This window comes from Oxyura jamaicensis, chromosome 24 (assembly GCF_011077185.1).
Source record: "Oxyura jamaicensis isolate SHBP4307 breed ruddy duck chromosome 24, BPBGC_Ojam_1.0, whole genome shotgun sequence".
In the NCBI taxonomy this organism is placed as follows: domain Eukaryota; kingdom Metazoa; phylum Chordata; class Aves; order Anseriformes; family Anatidae; genus Oxyura; species Oxyura jamaicensis.
Window position 1 is genome coordinate 6,003,530 of NC_048916.1, and position 19,747 is coordinate 6,023,276.

Here is a 19,747-nt window from a genome sequence, read left to right on the forward strand (position 1 = left end):
CCTGGATGCAGGGAGTGCTCTGAACCTCGCCTCTGACACATCCCAGCAGGGCCACAAGGTGTAAAGGAGGGCTGGGCAGGTCTTGAGAGCTGCTCCTCGCCGTGTGTGCCGCCAGAGATCAGCCAGTCCCCGCGTCGCCTGTCCTGCGTCTTCGTCACCCGGAGGGCTCCGGCATCGGCAGCGCAGCTGGGCGAACAGCTGGGGTCTGCACACGCACTGGTGGGTGCCTGGAGGCTGCTTTGGGGACTCGGGAGACAAAGCAGAGGCAGGTCTGAAAGAACAGCTCTGGGAGAGCGGCCCAGAGGTGTTTGTGCTGGAGGATGGTGCCATCCTCTGGCTGTCTCGCTGCTGGCAGGCTGCGTGTCCCGCCCGAGAATGCAGCTCCCAGGCCCTGCAGACCAGGGGCCCGACCCTCCCGGGGACAAAAACCAGTCGCTGTTCCCTTGTCTTTGCAGGGTATCTTTAAAAAACACCCAGTGTGGTATAAAAATCAGGGCACAAAGGGCTCAAGGATATCGCCGTGGATGAGCACGCACATTTCCTAAACCAGGCCCCCTCTCCCTGTGGATGGTTCTGTGAATCCGTCCCTCAGGTAACTTTTATTTTGACCCAAGAAACCCCTTTTCACTATTTATTTATTTGCTTATTTATTTATCGTTTTATTTTTGGGCAGGCTTGAGGATCTGAAATGCTCCTTGGAGAAAATAAGGGCTTGTGCTGCTGCTGCTGCACTCCCTCCCAGCAGGACGGACAGCCTGCCAGCAGGACGGACAGATTGCTAGCAGGACAGACAGCCTGCCAGCAGGACGGACAGACTGCTAGCAGGACAGACAGCCTGCCCGTGGGACAGACAGCCTGCCGGTGGGACAGACGGGGACAGACAGCCTGCCGGCCCTGCCAAAGCAGCCCCGTTGGTTGTCTGACAGAGCAGCAGCAGCAGGAGGCCCCGGTCTAAAGTGAATGGCCTCAAGCTGTGCCAGGGGAGGCTCAGGTTGGCAATGAGGAGACATTTCTTCTCAGAAAGAGCGATCAGGCACTGGGACGGGTTGCCCGGGGAGGTGGTGGAGTCACCATCCCTGGGGGCATTCAAGGAAAGGTTGGACGTGGTGCTTGGGGACGTGGTTCAGTGGTGACAGTAGTGGTAGGGGATGGTTGGACCAAATGACCTTGAAGGTCTTTTCCAACCCTAATAACTGTGATTTTGTGAGGAAACGAAGCCCGGGGCTCCCGGGCGGCGGGGCTGTGAACTACTCAGCGGGATCCCGGGCCGCGAAATGGCGGCCGCCTCCCTCCCGCCCCTATGTTCGCAGAACCCCGCCCCCAGACGCCATTTCCGCAGCCGTCACGTCAGGGGCGCGGTCTCCATAACAACGCCGAAGACGCTGCGCAATTTACGGCCCGCGGGCAGCGCTAGGCCCCGGCCCGGCCCGGCCCGGTTCGGCCCTGTCTCGTCTCGTCATGCTGTCCGGGCAGCAGGAGGAGGACTTCCAGCGCTTCCTGCACCGCGTGGACGACATCAGTAAGCGGCGCCGGGCCGGAGGGCGCCGGGGGTCCCAGGGCAGGGCACCTGGAGAAAAACTGGGTGGGGAAAACGGGGCTGGAAAGGGGAAAAAGGGGGGAAAATCTGCCCTGTGGCGAGGCCCCGCTGGTGCCCGGAGTCGGTTTGTGATTAGGGGTGGCCGTTGGTTCCTTCATCCCTTTATTGGTTAATTTATCCCTTTTTTTAGCCAACTTACTTCAAGGCTTGAACTCTCCGGACCCTGAGGTGAAGGAAAATGCCATTGCAGAAACAGAGAAAAGGCTCCGTGAGCAGGAGGCCGGCAAGCACGAAGAAAGCAAGACCACGGTGAACAGAACGGTCATCAACACGCGGGCTTCTGTAAGGGCTTTTTGCTTTAGAGTTGAAGCTGTATGCAGTTTAGGTGTCTTCAAATAATACTAACTCACATACCTTGCCCAGCAGTAAAGAATTTGAATAATACATAATAGCCTCTTCTGAACTTAACCCTTTTTAAAATTTTTTTCCCTCGGTATCTTATTGGCAAGTAGTTGATGTCACGTTGTTGTTGTCTTAAGGCTGCTAATGACACCAAGTACTTCCCTTGGATTTGTTCAAGCTGGATGCAAGTACTGAGTTGCTTTAACTTACAGCTTTTACTTGCACTTCAGGGATTTGAGCCATGTAAGTTAAACCAGTTGAAGACACAAGAGTCTTTTTGCGAAGTTCATTAGTCTGTGATTCATGTGGGAGGTCTGAGTTTCAGTGACCTGCCTCGTTAATGATACATATGGAAGCTTCTTGCTGATGCTGGAGGAAATTAAATCTGTCCTTGCCATCTTTTGGTAAAGTGTCAAACTGATATTCCTAATGTGTTTCAGTCCAGGTATTTCAGAGCCCCTGTAGCTTTGAGCAATTTAACCATGTGTTCCTTTGTTGTTTTACTGAAGTATCTGTATGTGTACATCTGTGTGCTGTATTTCTCTTTTTTAGGACGTGTCAACTGCAGAGGCAGTGAACAGAGGTAGGACAGCCTTCCCTTTAGCATTTAGCAACTCTTCCATCTGTTTTAGCAGAAATGGAGTGAGAATTCCTGTTCCTGCAAGACCAGTTCCACTCCCACTAAAATCAAAGCCAACTTTTCTTTAGAATTCAGTCACATCTAGAAATTCATCGGTATGGTTGCACTCGTTCATAGGTAGGAAGTTTGTTGGTGTAGTTTGTCATCGTATTCTGGCCTCATGTCCAAAGCTGGTATTCTGAATTTAACAAGAAACAAGCTTTTATCTAGACATGAGCTACTTTGTGGCAAGTACGCAAATTCTGAAAGGCAAGGTGGTCTTTTTGTGTGGTAGTGTGACATTCACATTGCAGTTTAACTTTTGAAATACCCCCTTAAGATTCTCTATGTAGAGAAATTACTAAGAAATCCCCTAGAAATTACTTCTTTCTCATCTACAGATTGATTTTAATAAAGCAATTATTTTGTATTTTGATTTTTGTAACTAAAATGCCACCAACTTTTCTCTCTCAAAGATGGCTTTCTGGCAGCTTTGGAAAAGGATGCAAAAGAACGAGCTAAACGAAGGAGAAGAAATGAACGGTTTGCAAACGGTAAGTGCTAAAGGCTTTTCTAGCTAATGCCTTCAGAAACTACCTAGCAGGAACTGGGATGATTTAAGTGTATGTTGTGATACTCTGTTAATGCAATTCTAATGACACTGAGGCAATGATTTGCTTTTCTGAGACAGTGGTCTTGTGGACAGTGCGGATTAGCTGGATATAAGAGTTACATACTTCCTATAGCATTGCAGCCTGTTCTTCTCCATAATCTCCTTCTTATGATAAGGGTCTGGGATGGAGGGAGAAAGTTTCAGTATTTGAGAGGTGGACTAGGCAAAGACAAACAGTTCCCTCTTTGAAAGAGGGATGGGCACTGAAGAGCTCAGAGGTCCCTTGAAAATAAAGACTAACAAAGATAGCTGCAGTGGAGGTGGACTGGAATTTTGATGATTTATCCAACAGGAGAATATGGCTTCTGTTTCCTCAGTCACCATTTAGGGACAAAAATAAATGCCAAAATGTTATTCTGAATGCATATGTGTTGTTCTACAGCCCTGAAAGAGAAGGGAAACGATGCCTTCAGGAAAGGAGACTATGACGTGGCCATTCAGAGATACACTGAAGGTCTGGAAAAGCTGAAAGACAAGCAGGAGCTCTATACCAACAGAGCACAGGTCAGCACGTGAAAGGGAGCTACCAGTATACTGCTTTCAATATTATATTGCCAGGATAGAATCCAAAAAGGATTTTTCTTTTACTTAACTGAATTTCATAAAAGGTACCGTGCTGCCTGACAGAGAGGCTTAAAGTGCAGTGCAAGCAGTTTTCCATGGCCATTGTCCACTTCCAGGAATGAGTGAGTTCTGCTTTGCTACAATACTACCCACAGTAAGCTTTTCTGTGGCTAGAAGTTAACAGCAAGGCAGTACAGACGGAAGGTTTTGATCTTTTTACACACTTGAGGGAAGAGTTGCACAAAGAAGATAATTAGAAGTGTAAGCTCTTTCCTCTTGATTAAGGTACCAGACGCTCCCAGGAATCCTCCCTGTGGCAGGGGCAAGTCCTTGGGGAGGTATTCATGTCTCCTCCTCCTTGGGTGTGGCACAGGTCAGCCTCTGCGCCCCCCAAAATAAATGGGGGAAAAATCATTATGGAGTACAGTTCTGCTTAAATGCACTACCTTTTCCTTTTTTTTTTTTTAAGGTCACTTTTGTAATTGCAGACCGTTAACATTTACTTTGCATTCTGTTATTGCCTGGTCTAATTCATGTGCCTCTTTTAAATTTTGTTTTATTACATGTATTCTAAATTACAAACTCCAGTGAAATGGAAGAGAAGTTCAAAACCAGCTGGCAATTATCCTGCAAAATCCATATCAACAATGTAACTTTTTTTTAATTAGCTAATGTTCATGCAATAGTTAGTGGAAATCATTTGACGTATTCTCATTCTGCTCTCTGGACTTCCTTGGTTGTATTTCAGGCCTACCTGAAAATGCATGAATATGAAAAAGCCATTAGTGATTGCGAATGGGCATTGAAGGTAAGTTCAGCAATCTGAATTTTACCATCGGGTTAAATGCTCTTGGAGGAAGGATGTGTGTATAGCTGATGACAGGGAGACAGCTTGCTTGATGACAGGGAGACAGCTTGGAAATGGAAGTATGTGGTGGTGTTGCACAGAGTTCAGCATCCTGAGTTATCCTGAGTGCTGTAAGGCAGTTTGTATTCCAGCGCTACCTGTATGCAGATCCTTTCTTAGCTCGTAAGAGCTTGTCATTAAAAAGAAACAAGTTTGAAGTGACGATAAAACCATAACTCTGCACGTTGGCAGGCAACATCTTGCCCATCCTTCAGAAAAGGAAAAAGCAAGTATTTCAGTTCACAAAGAGCAGGTGGAAGAGGTGAATATTATATAAAATGCCAAATAGCTGAATCCAACTTCAGTTGTGTTACACCAGTGATGCCCATGAGTACAACACGATTAACAGATTGTTAATAATACTGGCAGCATCATTTAATTAAGTCACTTCTCTTGACACAAGCTGTAAAAGGCCACCTGGATTGTTAGTTTTGTGTTAGATGTTTCAACAATTATATTTATGTATTTGTGTACAGATAATGGAAATTAGTACTCATTTCATTCATGGTAGAATTCATAAAAACACATCTGGCAGTTCTGTTATGATACAAGCTCTGTGATTACAGGACTTACTGATGCAGGCCTTAACATTACTTAACTTGTTCTGGGTAAGTTTTCCTGGGAAGGATATTAGCAGTAGTGGCTTCCGGCATTTAAGCAGACCAAAGCCTGTGTTCCTTGCATGCAGAAGGGAGGTTAGTACCAGGGGGTACTAATTCAGCATATAAACTTCAGATGTCTCTAGCAGATCATAGAATCACATAGGTTGGAAATGGTCTCTAAGATCATCAGGTCCAACCTTTAATTATTAATTAGAAATCTGAAAAAGTATTTAAACTCTCAAGTTTCTAAATACTTTCTGAATAATTCCTTTTTATCACAGTGCAGTGAAAAATGTATTAAAGCCTATTTTCTAATGGGGAAAGCTCACCTGGCCCTTAAGCACTACGGTGAGGTAAGTTGGCTAAATCTTATGGCTGTGAGACCGTACTTCATTTTGATTTTGGTGTGACATTGAGCAAGAGGGACTAATTTGTGGTCTTGTGCATTGGACAAACAAAAAAGGGTTCAAAAACTAACAAAGACCCTTGCTGGGGAAACCTTTCAGAAATGATTCTAATAGAAATAACTGTACAGGATGGACTACAGAAGGCTACACAAGTCCGCTGTGAGAGGGTTGTTGGCAGTTTGGTCTGTGAAGAAAGTTCTTGCTATCCCAAGCTTAGTGATGTGTTTAATTCCAAGCATGCTAACAAGACACACAAGTTGAATCCCAGATGATAGAGTTTCCGCAACTTTCAGGTTATGCCTTATTTGCTGTTTTGTCACTGGAACCTTTTGTTGCTGTTGTTCCTACCAGCATGTTCCCTGGTTTTGTTCTTGACTTTTTTCCTTCTAATTTGGGATAGCAAGCTACTGCTATTTCGGATTGAGGGACTGATGATAATCATCACTTTTTTTTAAAAAAAAAAAAAAGTTTTGATTTGCCTTGCTTCCTAAGTCTTATTCTTCAGAATTTTTAGGTACTTTAGCCCAAGAACTTTTGAACTTAAACAGCATGATTCTGACTAGGATATTTTTAATTATCTTCGCATTTTTATCTTACATTAAGAGCCTGTTTCTTTTCTGAGTTAAGTCTAGGCAGTGTTACCAGAAGATCTTAGAAATTGATCCCCAAAAGGAAAGTTTGTTTAAAGGTAAGAAATATAATCTTTTATACTGTTGTCCCTTGTTTTCTGATCAAAATATTTAACCAACTTGCTTTGTTTTCTCTTGACTTCCAAGACTGTATAAACGAGGTAAACTTGGAGGAAAAACGAATGAAAGAAGAAGACAGAGCAATGAAGGAATTTCTGTCTGGAAAACTTGCAGCTCTGTCAGTAAAAGAATTGCTGCAGAAACTTGACAGGCCTGACCAGAATATCCTCTTCTATACAGGAGGCATCAGAGCTCTGACAGGAGCCGTGAAAGACTGTGAGTACTTGATGCAAAGGTGGTTGGTCATGGGAGTTGTAATCCAAGTAGATGAATACAACTGGAGTAGTTTTTAAAGGAACAAAACCCCTGTTCCACTGAAAAAATAAAATCAACAATATTTCAAAATTTATGGCCAGTAGATTTTTTAAATTTTATTTTTTAAATAACTGAACTGATACTGTAGCAGAGTTGTTGAGACTTCCATTAGGATTTGGGTCATTTAAGAGGTATTTAATTTTATTTTTTAAAGTAGGTAATTCTCTGTTAAAGTATATGGATTTTCAAGGTTATTCTCATTTTTAAGCCTTCCTAAAAAGCCTTTAATGTGAAGGCGATCATTTTTTACAGCACCAGGCATGAATTAGTCTTCAGCTTCAAAGCAGTTTCTACTTTAAGTATTTTTCTTGAAGATTTTCCGTTCTTTTCATGATGCAAACATTCTTTCCCCAAAGCTGTTGATCCAGTGACCTTTTCCTTCAACATTGTATTACAGAAGAGCAGGTGTCTGCCTTCACAGTGATGCATCAGCCAGATGGCTCATAGAGCTGACTTGTTTATCTCTGAAATTTTTTCAGGCACTGAGCAAACTTTATTTAGAACAAACAATGGATTCAGTATCATCAATGACAACGAGGTCGTAAGACGGTAAGAGCTCTCCAAAAGAGAACGGTAGCATGTTACAGCATAAGGAAATGAAAATATTGTTTTCAAGAAACACAATCACCTCATGAAATGCAGATGAAATGATCACATAATAATGGAATAACTGATTTTAATGTCTGAATAGACTGGCTTATTTCTGACTCAAACAAATAGTGCTCTCTTAGATGCAGTGGACAGGATTCTGGAGTTCCTGCTCCTGTCTCTGATCTTCTATTTCTGCACAGTTACCCTGTCTTTAGTGGGGAGAGCAATTTCGCAAAAGCTTTCCATAAAAGAACATCTGATGTAAGAAGTTAGTCGCTTTAAGTATGCTGGCTGGACTCCCTGGTGCTATTAATTGATGTTGGTACATAGCCTCAGCTCTATAATGTAAGCTGTGAAACTCTTCACTCCTGTAATCAAGGAAGAGGATTCTCTTTGGAGACCTGTACCTTCTGCTGTATTTTCTTGGCAGCCATTATACTACGTTTTGGTAAATGAGAAACAAATCTGACTAATACCTATCTAAATTGCTTTCTGATCTTTGCCTCATAAGGAATCTCCTGTCTGAATGTATATCTGAGGCAGTTGCAGACATGATGGAAACAAATAAGAGCTCTGCAAAAGTTGTGATCTGAAAACTTTGCACAGCTAAGTTGGTTCAGAGCAGCATGATCTGGTTAAACAAGGCATGAGAGCTGTTCTTCTCCTGAGGCGTAATTCCAAATTTGCACCAAACTGGTATGCCCTGGCTAGCCACAACTTTCTCAGTGCAGAACTGAATTAATTACTTGTGGTTTACAATGACTGTGTAGGATCTCTGTGTGTTGGGGGTCGTGTAGAGCTGGTAGTTCATAAACCTGGCCTCAGAGGAGGTCCTGGGGAAAACAAGTCTGGGAGTCCTAAGAATGTTTAACTAATAAGTTAATATTGGGGCTTATAAGCTTAAGAGTTTGTATGGCAGATCCTCATCTCTGTGAGGCTTTACTAATTTTTTCCTAGCCAAAGAGCTAACCCTAATTGTTTCATCTGTCCTTAGTTCTTTTTACAAGCTAATATTTCTAATTTAGGGGCTTCTGTGCTGAGAGAAAAAACATGGCTGAAGTGGATCTGTCTGTTTCTCTTCTGTTCCTTTGGCAAGCTGTCTGCGCCGGGAATGGTAAAATGGTGTAACCGACATTAATCATTGTTAATGTACTGTTAATATGGCACTTGCTGTGTCTAAAATCGTTGTTCAGCATGAACATCACTTTCCCAGAGCACTTGGGTCTAGACCTTATTGTAAACAAAGGTTTACAGGTCAAACAGAAGTGGTGGGTGTGCGCTGCTAACAGCACGCACAGCGGTGATGCTTCTGTCTATCATGAGATGAAACTTCCAGTCTATTTCTATGAACATTTTAAATCTACTGAAGGGGCAGAAAGTAAATTCCCTGTGATTATTGCTGGCTCTTAAGATAATACTATACATATTCAACACTCCTATAATTTTATCTTTCATAACAGTATATAACAGTTCTATAATTTTCACTTTTCTAAGCAGTTATACCAGTGAAAAGCAGGGCTGTGTAGAAGTACTGTTAGGGAAGGGTGAAGTCACAGGACGTAGTCACTGGTTAGGTAGCCTTTGCTTTTGTTTCTCTGAAGCCTGTAGGCAGCCCAGAAATGGGCTGGGGTAGCAAAGTAGCCGCTGGTGTGGCAAGACTGCCACACGAGGGCAAAACAGAAGGTTTGATATCTGCACCTTGGCTGGGGTCCAGTTGATGCCCAAGAGAATATTCATGCAGCATGGTAGGAGGAAAACTTGCTTTATGTTCTTATCAGTAGCTAAAAGAAACAGACTAGTGCAGCTACTTGTGTTTGCCTGGTGGGGCAGTGTGCTCTTGTGCCTGAACAGCCTGGCTGCTAGCAGTTTGCAGGCAGCTGACAAAGTAGATCTGTTGAGAGGAGCACTTTGTGCTCACGGTTCTGGTGTCTCTTCCTTTGAAGCAACGCATGGTGCCAGAGAAGCTAACATGTAGCTTGTGAGAGCAGAAATTCCAACACCTGTGTGTGATGAAGTCATGAAGCTGAGAGCAGATCAGTGAATTCTACTTTACCATTGCTCTGCAGGAATGTTATGCAAGATGAACACGCAGAGTGAATGAGCGCGTTAGTGGATGAAATAAAGATACTAAACCAGTTAAATCAGCACCTAGAGATGAAAAAGTGTCAAATAATGGGAATTTCATCATGTGTGACATTGCTCTTAGATGTGCTCTGTTTTCAGAAGCAAATCAACGGCTTCTATTGACTCACCCTGATGTGAATGCACAGCTGTCAGAACTACTTGCTTCTGGGGTATCGGAGATCCAAAACGAGACATTGGCACTAATCAGGCTCTACTCAGAGAATGAGACTGGGAGGAGATTGTTGGTCAGGCATCAGGACCTATCCAGGTAGTTAATGCAACTAAAATTCAGCAAAGCTTGCTTAATCCCTGGGTTCAGAGATCCCGAACTCATTTCACTAGCACCACATTGAGCAATAAATAAGGGACAGACTTTCTGAAAGGAATATGATGATATTGAGAGCTCTGCCCTAGAGGGCTACCCTAGTTGGGCAAAAGTGGAAGTTTAGCCATATGGAAAAAACTTTAGTAAACTTTGTACCTGCAGAGGCCTGTGCAACTAAGTAGAAGGGGCTTATATCTGAGGACATCGACGTAATTTTGGGGCATAGTTACCTTTTTTTAAACCCACAAGTGTGTGTTTGTCTAGCACTCCAGCAAGGGCTTACATTGCTGTCTCTTAATAGCTCATGGTTTCAAGCTGCGAATCGCTCCTCATCTGGTAATTGGCATTTATGATTATTCAGTGTTGCCATGACTCACTGAGTGGAGAAAGAAACAGTCTATTACCTCTGTGCTATTGTCCTGCTATTTTATTCTACAGTTAAGCAGAGGAGAAATGTTAATGTACTGGCTTGCGCTAAATGGTTTAAAGAGACGGGTGAACAGAAAAGATTCTCCAACAGATGTACACACTTCACCGTATTATATACAACATTAATCACAAGACCTTTTTCCTTGCAAGAAAGGCTAAAGAAATGAGCCATGTCTAGGGCGAAGCTTAAGAGGCAAATAATATTACTTTGACTTGGAATATCAGGAGCCTGAAAACTTCAGACAATTTCTGAAAGAGATCCTGGGTTTGACTGCTATAAAAGAGTTAGGATGTTCACAAGATAACTTTGCAGATATTGAGCTTCTTGGCAGTTGGGCTTGTTGTCGAAAAGGAGGCAAGACTGTAGGTTCTCTTACTAAACTACAAAGTTGGAGTAGAGCAGCAGGGAATTTCAGCTCACCAGAGGAGCACGTGGAAATGCCAGCATGTGTCTGCAGAAGTGCTTATTATGAGGCAGAGGTTATGGGTTTGCAGTCTCAAGGCCTGTAAATTCCATGCAGCTCTAAATCCCTTAGCAGCAAGCATGTTGTTCCAAAAGCTCAAAAGGTGACTGTAGGATGTTTTTATTCAGGCAGGAGATTTTGCTCCTATAAAGTTTGTAAGTTAACACCTTCTGACCCCCCCCCCCCCCCCCGCACACACACACGGACTGTTGGGTTTGCTCAGCGTGTCCTTTTAAGCCATGCAATCATCACTGACCTTCCCTATGAGCCTTTACAATCTGCAGAAGCTGTTCAGTACTGGGCTGTGCTGACAGTGTTCTCTGCCCTGACTATTACATTCCACTTGTCCATCTTTAAGATGCTTGTCAGTGGCAAAGCAGCTAGGCTTCAAATGTCTTGTGAAGCTTAGATGCTGATGGAACATGCTACTTGTGGTTGTGCAAAGAGCTATGACCCTGCGAGATAATATGGTGCCAAAATCCTAGGGGCAGTGAGGTGACTGAATATATTTGGAGGGTCTAGTACGTGAAACTTGGGCAAAATCTAGTGAGCTCAAGGAGAGTAGATCATAAGATTATAAGCTGTGTTGGTACACTTACAATACAATTTTGATCTTTAATTATTAAGCCCGAGCTGATCTAAGTTTTGTTGGTTTTGTTTTCTTTGTTTTTTAATAACAGATGGCTGCAGATATTGGTGATGTTCGTCAAAAACACTGATGCCAGAGCTAGCAGTGCCATGAGTATACTGTCTGATTTAACTCAAGAGGAAAAGTAACTTGCATTTCTTCATTTTTATAAGTTGTGCTTTGAAATGTACTAAATGACCTAATGATAGAGGCTGTTGGTCTTCTTTGCTGCAAGGGTACATTATTGATTTGTTTTACCTTCTCTGGATGTTGCTGTTTTGTTGCCTTTCTGTGTGACTTTGGTCTAAAGCTCTAAGTGTCCAAATCCGGCTTTCTTTATCCCCAACAGGTTCAAAACCCAGTGTCGCATCATGTTTTCCACAGGTGTTTTACCTTTATTCAGCCAGTTACTGGTACGAAAAGTCTCAGTTTCTGTATCTAGCTTATTCTTCTGTAACACAGCTCATGACTCTTTCCTGTTTTATAGCCAGTTGCTCATAGACAGAACTCCTCTGTGGCAGGACTACAGTAGTTACATTTCGAGTTCTGTAGGCATAATAAATCCAATTTTGTCATATGCTTCCCTCAGGAAAATGCTCTGTCTTCAATATTTAGTGCTTGGTTTCTACATGTTGCTGTTTCTACGTGTTGCATATTCAGTGAAAGCTCTAGACTTGGCTGCAGGTTCCCACTGGTAATCTGTCAGGTGATGACTGCACCCCTCAGCTTTGTTTTACTCTTTTCATAATGTGACTTTAATCCACTGTCACTAACTAATTACATCTTGGATAGTGGCTTATTCTGTATTCTCCTAAGAAGAGATCAGGGTAAAAAGATCACATTAGGCTACAAGTAAAACATGTTGGGTTGTTCAGATCCCTTCTCTGGTTATCACTTATTTAAACTACAAACTTAAAATACTGTTGACACAGAAATTCATCCTCAGGAAGGAGGAAGATGACGGGAGATGGGTTCTGTTGCAGAAGAGCAGGTGCAGCTAGAAAGTAAACACTTCCACTTTGCTCAGAGATTTCCACTTCTCCAGCTGAGCACCAAGAAAATGCAGTAATTATACCATTTTTATATGGCTTACTGCTCTCTCCTTTTGAACGTACCTTCCTGGAACTGCAACTGAAGCAAAGGTTGTTCTGTTCTGTGGCCCAAGTAAGAGGTTCGAGGTTAAGGGCTACATTCCCAGTTTGAGGTTAGGGGTTGCAGAAGCCAGTCACTTTTTCCGGAGACGTAGGACTGTCAGAACTTCAGCAGGAAATTAGCTGTGAAAATGGGGTTGATTTGCAAATTTTGTACAGTTTGGCTTTAATACAGGCAAGAAAGATTCTGGAATCCCAGACAGGGAGGTAAGCCAACAACATACAGGTATTCCTGTCATATGTTCTTTATTTCTTATTCCACTGTTTTCTCTTTTTAGACCTCTGCCAAGATTGTGAACCAGGCAGCCCTTGCCCAGTGTGTCGGCATCATGGGGAATCTCTGTGCAGATGCAGTCATCCGAATGCAGATGGCTGAGAGCAAAGAGTGCTGGCAAGCCTGCATAAAGCTTGTGGTAAGGAGACTTTATGGCTCCCTACAACAGTGTTTGCAACCCTATTGCTTTAGAAAATGGCACTTGTGATCGGGCTTGCCTGCCTCCCATAGTAGCCCTGGATCCTTGACTGATATCCTTTAAATGTGATAGCATGATAGGAAGTCTCAAAGCAGTCTGTTTTTCACCTGAGTTGTGGCTCGATAGATGGGTGGTGGAGAATGAGCGGTCCTTTATTGTAGGCAGCCCCTTTCAGGGTAAGGATACAGTATGAACTCAGTCCTCGGGATCTTGTCAACTTCCTACACATCAGAAGTTTCAAAGCAAAATATGCAAGAGAACAAATCCATATCCAAAAGGTACCGTTGGCACTGATGCTCACAGAACTTTTTCTTCCCTGGAGTTTGTGGTGCACTGAGGAACACTGCTCAGTAGGTGAGCGCACAGAGAAGTCTGAGGAAGCCCACATTCTGAACCTCTGAACTGACTGCACTTTCCTCTCCTTTGTGCACAGGATGGATATTTTGATGTGAACACTCCCAAGTATCAGGAATGTTTGTTTGCAGTGCTGGGCCTAATGATGAACTTACTGCTTGAATCAAATGCGATCATCCAGGTATGCAAGATCTGTGAATGTTCTTCGGTAGCTTTCTTGTTATGATCACTTTCTTGGAGATTCAGAATTGCTTGAGCAGTTGGAGCATCTTCCTCCATTGTCCCTGGAAACGGGCTTGATGAGAGTCTCCGAAGCTATGCAGGAACATTCCAATAGGGTGCTGAACTCTTAGTATCACAGAGCCATGTGTGCCCTAATCTCCACTGGATTCTCTTGTGAAGAGTAATTTGTCTATTAACTTGTTCCTGCTTTAATGCTTTCCGGCAATCAGCTGTTCCTGAGTTCTTGACACTGTTTTTCAGTGCCTTGCTGTGGACATAAGTGGCAGATCCATGCCTCTCCTCGGGGATAAGGATGGAAGAATCGTGACTGTAAGTAGATACCTGTAGACTAAGAAAAGGTTGACAGATGATCTGTCCTGAACACTACCGTGCAAACTACTGCCCTGTGCAACTCTTGTGGAAGCCAAGCCTGTACTTCAGGCTTTAAAGCCTACAATGAGTATTATTATTACTAAAGAAATAATATACCACTTAAATTATTTGGGTTTTGATATGCCATTTAATGCAAGAGTTTTCAGTGTTCCCTTGAAATCTGTTAAATAGAAGCTCATACAAAAGATTTCATCCTTAGGCTCGTTTTCAGCATAAAGCATTAAATCAATGGAGAAGCAAAGGAGCAAGAACAATTTGGGTGTTTAACAGCTGTTTCTTTTTACAATTCCTCTATGTGAATCATTCCTAGGAGGCTGTACTCCTATTAATGGTGTGTAACTCCCACAGATAGCAATTATTCAAGGCAAATGGGTAGAAGCAGATGTGGTCTCAGCTGGGAGTCGGTTCACCTCTCTGAACTAACATGAACTGTTCTGATCTGTTTTACTTGCAATTACTTCGACTCAATGCCAGCAGTGCTGGGCTGGTTTCTACTAGATATTTGTTTCAATAAATAAGCACGCCAGGAGTTGTCCTGATCTTGGTTTGGTCTTGCCACTCTGTACACTGAATCTTTAGAAACTGTGCTGAGTTGAGTTTCCAGTGAGCAATAACAAAGCCATGTCCTGAATGTTCCTCATATTTCTGTAAACTTCTACTTTTATCACTTTAATTACTTTGCTTTTATTCTACAATTTATGAAAAGAAAATGTAAAAGTTCCTTAAATAAAATAGTCTGTATAAATAAATTACTTTTTTTTTCCTCCCACACTGTTCTTGCTAAGAGAGCCATTGGAGTGTTAAGTCGTGTCCTGCCGGCCTCTTCTTTGGCAGTAGAAGCAGTAGTGAAAGAAGGGGTGGTGAAGAAAATGATCAAATTCTTGAAGGTAAATTATGTCAACTGACTTTGCTTTAATTTTGTTGTTATAGTCCCTGAAGAAAAATAGTTGCCCCATCATAGTTGCCCCTGTGTTTAGCCTCCTTTTTTAAGGAGAAAGACCCATGCAGTCACAATTTATCCCTAAATATATACATATATTAATCTGTAGACACTGTTTTGCTGTATATTTAGTGGAATGTGTATCCACCCGGGCTGGTGTACATGCCAGTGTCGCTATCCAGTGGATAAAAAGCCTAGAAAAGGGCTGTGATGTTCAGTTTAGCTCTTGTAACTAACCAGCATCAGAGGAGTTCTTAGTTCGAAAGGAATTGGGCTACAGAGATTCAGGGAATTGTCTGTGCATGTTGTTGGCAGTGAGGAGATGGTTCTTGCCCTAGTTTTCAGCATCTGTTGATCTTGAGATACCTACTCTGCAAAGGTCTTAATTTTGTATTTGGGTTTGGGCATAAGGAATAACTGTATCCATGGTACCTAAGCTATTCTGTAACCTTGAGCAAGTTGGGGCATGAACTGTATGGTTGTTAGTGAACACTTTATTCTAATCAAAATCTAGGCTGGAGGACAGATCACATCCAATTACGCTATAAAGACTCTTTCCATCTGCACAAGAAGTAACAAACAAGCTCAAGAAGAGGTGGTGAAGACAGATAAAAGTAAGTGACAACTTCATTAATTGGAGACTGAATGCAGAGGTGTAATCTCAGCATCATCCAATTACTTTCTTCTCTTCTAGAACAGAACTGAACACTTTTACTCTTGCAAGACTCTAGCCACATTTTCTGAGTAACGTGGCCTGAAATAGTGCTTAATGAGCCTTAGCTCTGTGTGTGGATGGAAACATGCACGTCAGATAACGAGCATGAGGTAGAGAAACTGTGCTTTACTTTTGTAAAATGGCTTGCTATACACTTTCAGGGCCAGATACCTGTATATTTGAAATTAGTATTTGTAAAGTTTAACTGAATTGGGTCATATTTCCAGAAGTTAGTGGCTAAAAGAAGCAACTTCATTTAGACATCTGATTTCAAGAGGTTCAAGTTGTTTATAGGTTGCTTCAACTTCTATGTGGATATTTGGCTTCATAGTAAAAGGAGATGTGTGTGGAGATGGAATGACAATATCAGACAGGTAGGTGTCTTGGAGGATTTTTGAGTTACTAATATTTGCTCTAGTTGTATGGTATAACATTACCTGGATAGCTTTAAAATCCAGGTTCAATTCATGATTATGCAATTACAACTGAGAATACTTAAGTGTTATTTAAATGGTTGAACCTGTCAAGAAATTGTCAGCTTGTGTAGTTCAACTTGAACCCTAAGGATTTACACTCATTAAAAATCTCTCAGAGCACCGTCTTCCTTTTGTAGACCCTAAATTAGTTTCGCTGTCATGTGCAGATGAATCTTACATTTCCTCAGATTAGCGATAGCAATTCTCTTTGCTTTTGCCATAACTCTGGATATTCATCTTTTGAAAAGTCACTATTTTTGTCATCTCAGTTTGCCAACCCAGACATTGCTCTGCTGCTAGGAGCATGTTGAAATCAAGCTATAAATCCCATGACATTAAATGGTGTTCTGGCTGGGCCAGCCAGTTCGCCTTCACTGGCCAGTGCTGGTACCACTGTGGCAGTCTGGAGCAGCCCTCCCTGTTCAGAAGGTATTTTTGCAGCAGAAAAAGGAAGAAGCATAATGTGATTAGGAAGAACAGATGGGGACGTGAAAGGAAATAAAATCAAATTTACGTAACCCCAAGGAGACTTCATGTATGTGAAGGCCATGGGTGTATCTTATTTTGAAAGCATCCTCCTTCTAGATTCTATGGCCTGAGGAGATGGGGCTGCTGTTCCCAGATGCCAGCAGCAGCCGCTGTACAGCTCTGTGTCAGGAGTATAGCATAGTCTGCTGTACATTAGTGTAGGTTACAGAAGTAGATGGAGCTGAGCTGCTTTGTATTAGCTAAACATACATTTATACACACACACAGAGCATTTTTATGTTCCTTTTCCTTTTTTTCCCAACTGCTCTTTCCACAGTCTTAGCCTTGTTCTTGGTTTGCTGGTACAGTAGGGTGAGAGGGGTTGCTTTTTCAAGTTCAGTGCAATATCCCTTAGCAAGCAACAAAGGTGGCATGTCCTGTTTCAGGGGAACACTTAACAAATGGAGAGTAGAGTGTAGGTTCAATTCTATGAGAAGAGTACCTAGGGAGGTGAAGCATACTGGACCTTGAACCTTGCTAAGAAATTCCCTTGCTCTTGCAAGTTTTCTGGAAAAAAAATATAGAAAAATACACACCATGGAACAATGCTTGTTCTCTAGTAGTTCAGGTAAAGGCAACAGAAAATATCAGTGATATTTGAACAAGTCTGCTTTCTGTACAAGAAATCACTCTTGTTTGCAGGATTCAATGTGCTGTTGAAGCTCTTGGAATCAGAGAATGAAATCATCGTGGGAAATGCTGCTTTCTGCCTTGGCCAGTGCCTTGTAGTTCCTGGAGCAGCGACATCCTTACTGAATTCCAGTGTTGTGATGACTTTGTTGAAACATGCTGGTGGCGATGCCACAAGAACTTCAGTGCAGGAGAATGCTGCAATTGCTCTGGGGAAGCTGTGTGTTGCTGAACCAAGGTATTCAAAACAAAACAATAAATTATTTTTCTCCCGCTCTGTTCAATAGTTACTAGTTGATAATTCTTTAAAAACTGCCATGGGAACTTATTTGGGATCTAGAGCCTGGGGGGGGGGGGGGGTGGGGGGGGGGTGGAAATGGGATGATCTAGTAACACCCAAACAGCATAAGTCAATTCCATCCATGGACCTGGAAGAGACAGAGCAGATCAGCAGTTTATTTAAGTATCCTGTGAAATGTATCACTCTTTCCCTCAGTGGAATTTCTATTTGTGGTACTGTCCATGCAGTTTTGCTTTAGGATTTCTGTGTTTTTATTTGTCTTATTGTCTTTATACTTCTTGGAGTTCATTTTGCATTGTTTGATGTTGCTTCTGCTGGAAGAATGGGAGAAGTGATGTTCTCTTTGCAGAGGTCAGAGAAATAAACGCAAAACAAAAATATAAGTGTCAGCAAAGAATGCCTGTGCTGCTGCTTGCTAAGAGTGTGCCAAGTCCTAGCTAGCTGCAAACTGTCAGATGGACACTGAGCTGCATTCTGGTAGAACTGACTTCCAGCATGTTTACTATTCCTGCAGAACCACTGCAGAAAGCAAAGGATAACGTTTAGGTTCTGGAAGCTGAAGTACCTTGCTCCTGCTGAAGTTCTCAGATGAGCAATAGCTAAATTATCTGTTCTGAGATTTGCAAAACACTCCCAAGATATGAAAGGGAAAGGCCTTGCTTAGTTGGTTCTGTTAATTTGAAATTTCACCTATTTGAACAATTGTCAAGTATTACTTAGAACTTCTGTTTTCCTTTTTTGTTTTTTTTTGGTGGGGAATAATAATTTAGAAACTTTGTCCTGTTACTTCAAATGTAGCATTAAACATCCTAGATGGTTTGGTCATGGGGTGCAGCAGAGCAGTGGTAGCCTATAACTCTCGTAGTTAGTCACCTCATCTCTGAGCAACTTTTTTGTTATCTTTTCAGGCATATCGTTCAACTGCGTGAACTCAATGGCATGGCCATCCTGAACTCCTCTATGAAATACATACATAGCATCTGATGTCCTCAAGAAAGTTTTTGGATAAGCTGTTACTATCCCTTGCTGTTGAGTATCTCCTTTTCTTAATAAAACTAACTCAAAGCAGATAACATGTTCAACCTCTTCTCAAAAGTGTGTGCTCCTTCTACAGAGAAGCCAGTGAAACAACATCGATGTAAATATCAGGAGAAATAAGTTAATTTATTATCTAAGCTCACAAAAAAAAACAGTTCTGCTGCGCTTGTATTTACCTTAATAAATGATGTTGCCCTTCCTGAGGGGCAAGTTCCTTGCTGTTTAATTATTGAGCAATGGGTAATCTACTCTACTTTCTAGTTGGTGTTTAGGAGAAATAATCCTCTACACTTGTGGAGTAAGGTGTCACTTTGGGGAATCCTTTTCCCCACATACTCTCCACTCATTGCTAAATTATACTTCGGTATTGCATGTTTAATATTACCTCCCGCTTTGCTTAAACATCATTCTTAGCTGGTTAAATACTTCGATCTTAATTTCACTAAGCTGTGAGTCTTTGTGATAACTTACAGTAATGTGGTTTATGTATGATTTAGGGGTGGTTGCTTTTAAAAGCATTACTTTTGATGTTTTGGTGAATTTAGTTAGATACCATTGTCGTTTACTGTTGTGCGGAGTAAGAACAGCTGATCTTCTTGATCCTGAGTACTTTCTCACGGCCCTTTGTGTTCCTCTTTAATCACCTCTATGGTCATTGTTGTTTGTTTGTTTTTTTTATGCAATAACACAAGTAGTGCATCCTGCAACTGTCTGTGTTTTCTGGAGAGGTCAATAGTGACTTAAGGGTAATGGCAAGGAAAGTGTAACTTGAAAAGCAAGGCATTAACCCATTGCTGCTCTTATGTGTTCATCCAAAAAATTGTAGTTCAAATTACATGAAGAAGAATTGGGTCTAAAGAACCTTCTTTCTGCATTAAAGTATAGCAGCTTTATTGCCGAAGTTCATTGTCAGCAATAAAACACAGCCTTAGAATCAAGACAAAGCACTAGGAGTGTATGTTAATCATCTGGAAATAAAAAATAAAAAAAAAAAAACAGCACAGGTTTAGCGGGTTTTTAAGATGTTCTGTAAAATACATCCCTTGAAGACTTTGAAGTCTGTGTATGTAAACTTATCCCTTTAGAACAGTGGCTGACAAATTACAGATCATCTCCTTTTTCAAACAGCAGCTGAATCTTCTCGCTTCAGAGGAAGGAAATTCTCTTGTGCCTGTTTTTCTCCACTCACA

The 19,747-nt window shown here is 42.0% G+C and overlaps 1 protein-coding gene and 1 long non-coding RNA gene across 5 annotated transcripts; one reads left to right on the forward strand and one right to left on the reverse strand.

Moving 5' to 3' along the window:
- The first annotated feature begins 1,407 nt into the window (after positions 1–1,407).
- On the forward strand, positions 1,408–18,601 carry TTC12 (tetratricopeptide repeat domain 12). 4 transcript variants are annotated; one of them, XM_035346151.1, is made up of 21 exons: positions 1,408–1,519; positions 1,728–1,879; positions 2,492–2,522; positions 3,035–3,112; positions 3,614–3,735; positions 4,544–4,603; positions 5,586–5,657; positions 6,339–6,399; positions 6,488–6,676; positions 7,255–7,324; positions 8,392–8,480; positions 9,590–9,758; positions 11,389–11,481; positions 11,686–11,749; positions 12,766–12,900; positions 13,394–13,495; positions 13,798–13,866; positions 14,715–14,816; positions 15,384–15,483; positions 17,231–17,456; positions 18,428–18,601. In XM_035346151.1, exons 1-21 carry the CDS (start codon positions 1,459–1,461, stop codon positions 18,501–18,503), a joined length of 2,121 nt encoding a protein of 706 aa, XP_035202042.1. In that variant the 5' UTR covers positions 1,408–1,458; the 3' UTR covers positions 18,504–18,601. The 4 variants fall into 4 exon arrangements, with proteins under 4 accessions (XP_035202042.1, XP_035202043.1, XP_035202045.1 ...); XM_035346152.1 differs by having other exon boundaries at positions 9,593–9,758; XM_035346154.1 differs by lacking the exons at positions 17,231–17,456; positions 18,428–18,601 and adding an exon at positions 16,330–17,224.
- Positions 7,544–7,870, reverse strand: LOC118178037. Its single transcript, XR_004756015.1, has 2 exons — positions 7,733–7,870; positions 7,544–7,702 (listed from the first exon to the last, which is right to left on the reverse strand). It is a non-coding gene; the product is annotated as an uncharacterized LOC118178037 (long non-coding RNA).
- Positions 18,602–19,747: the final 1,146 nt, after the last annotated feature.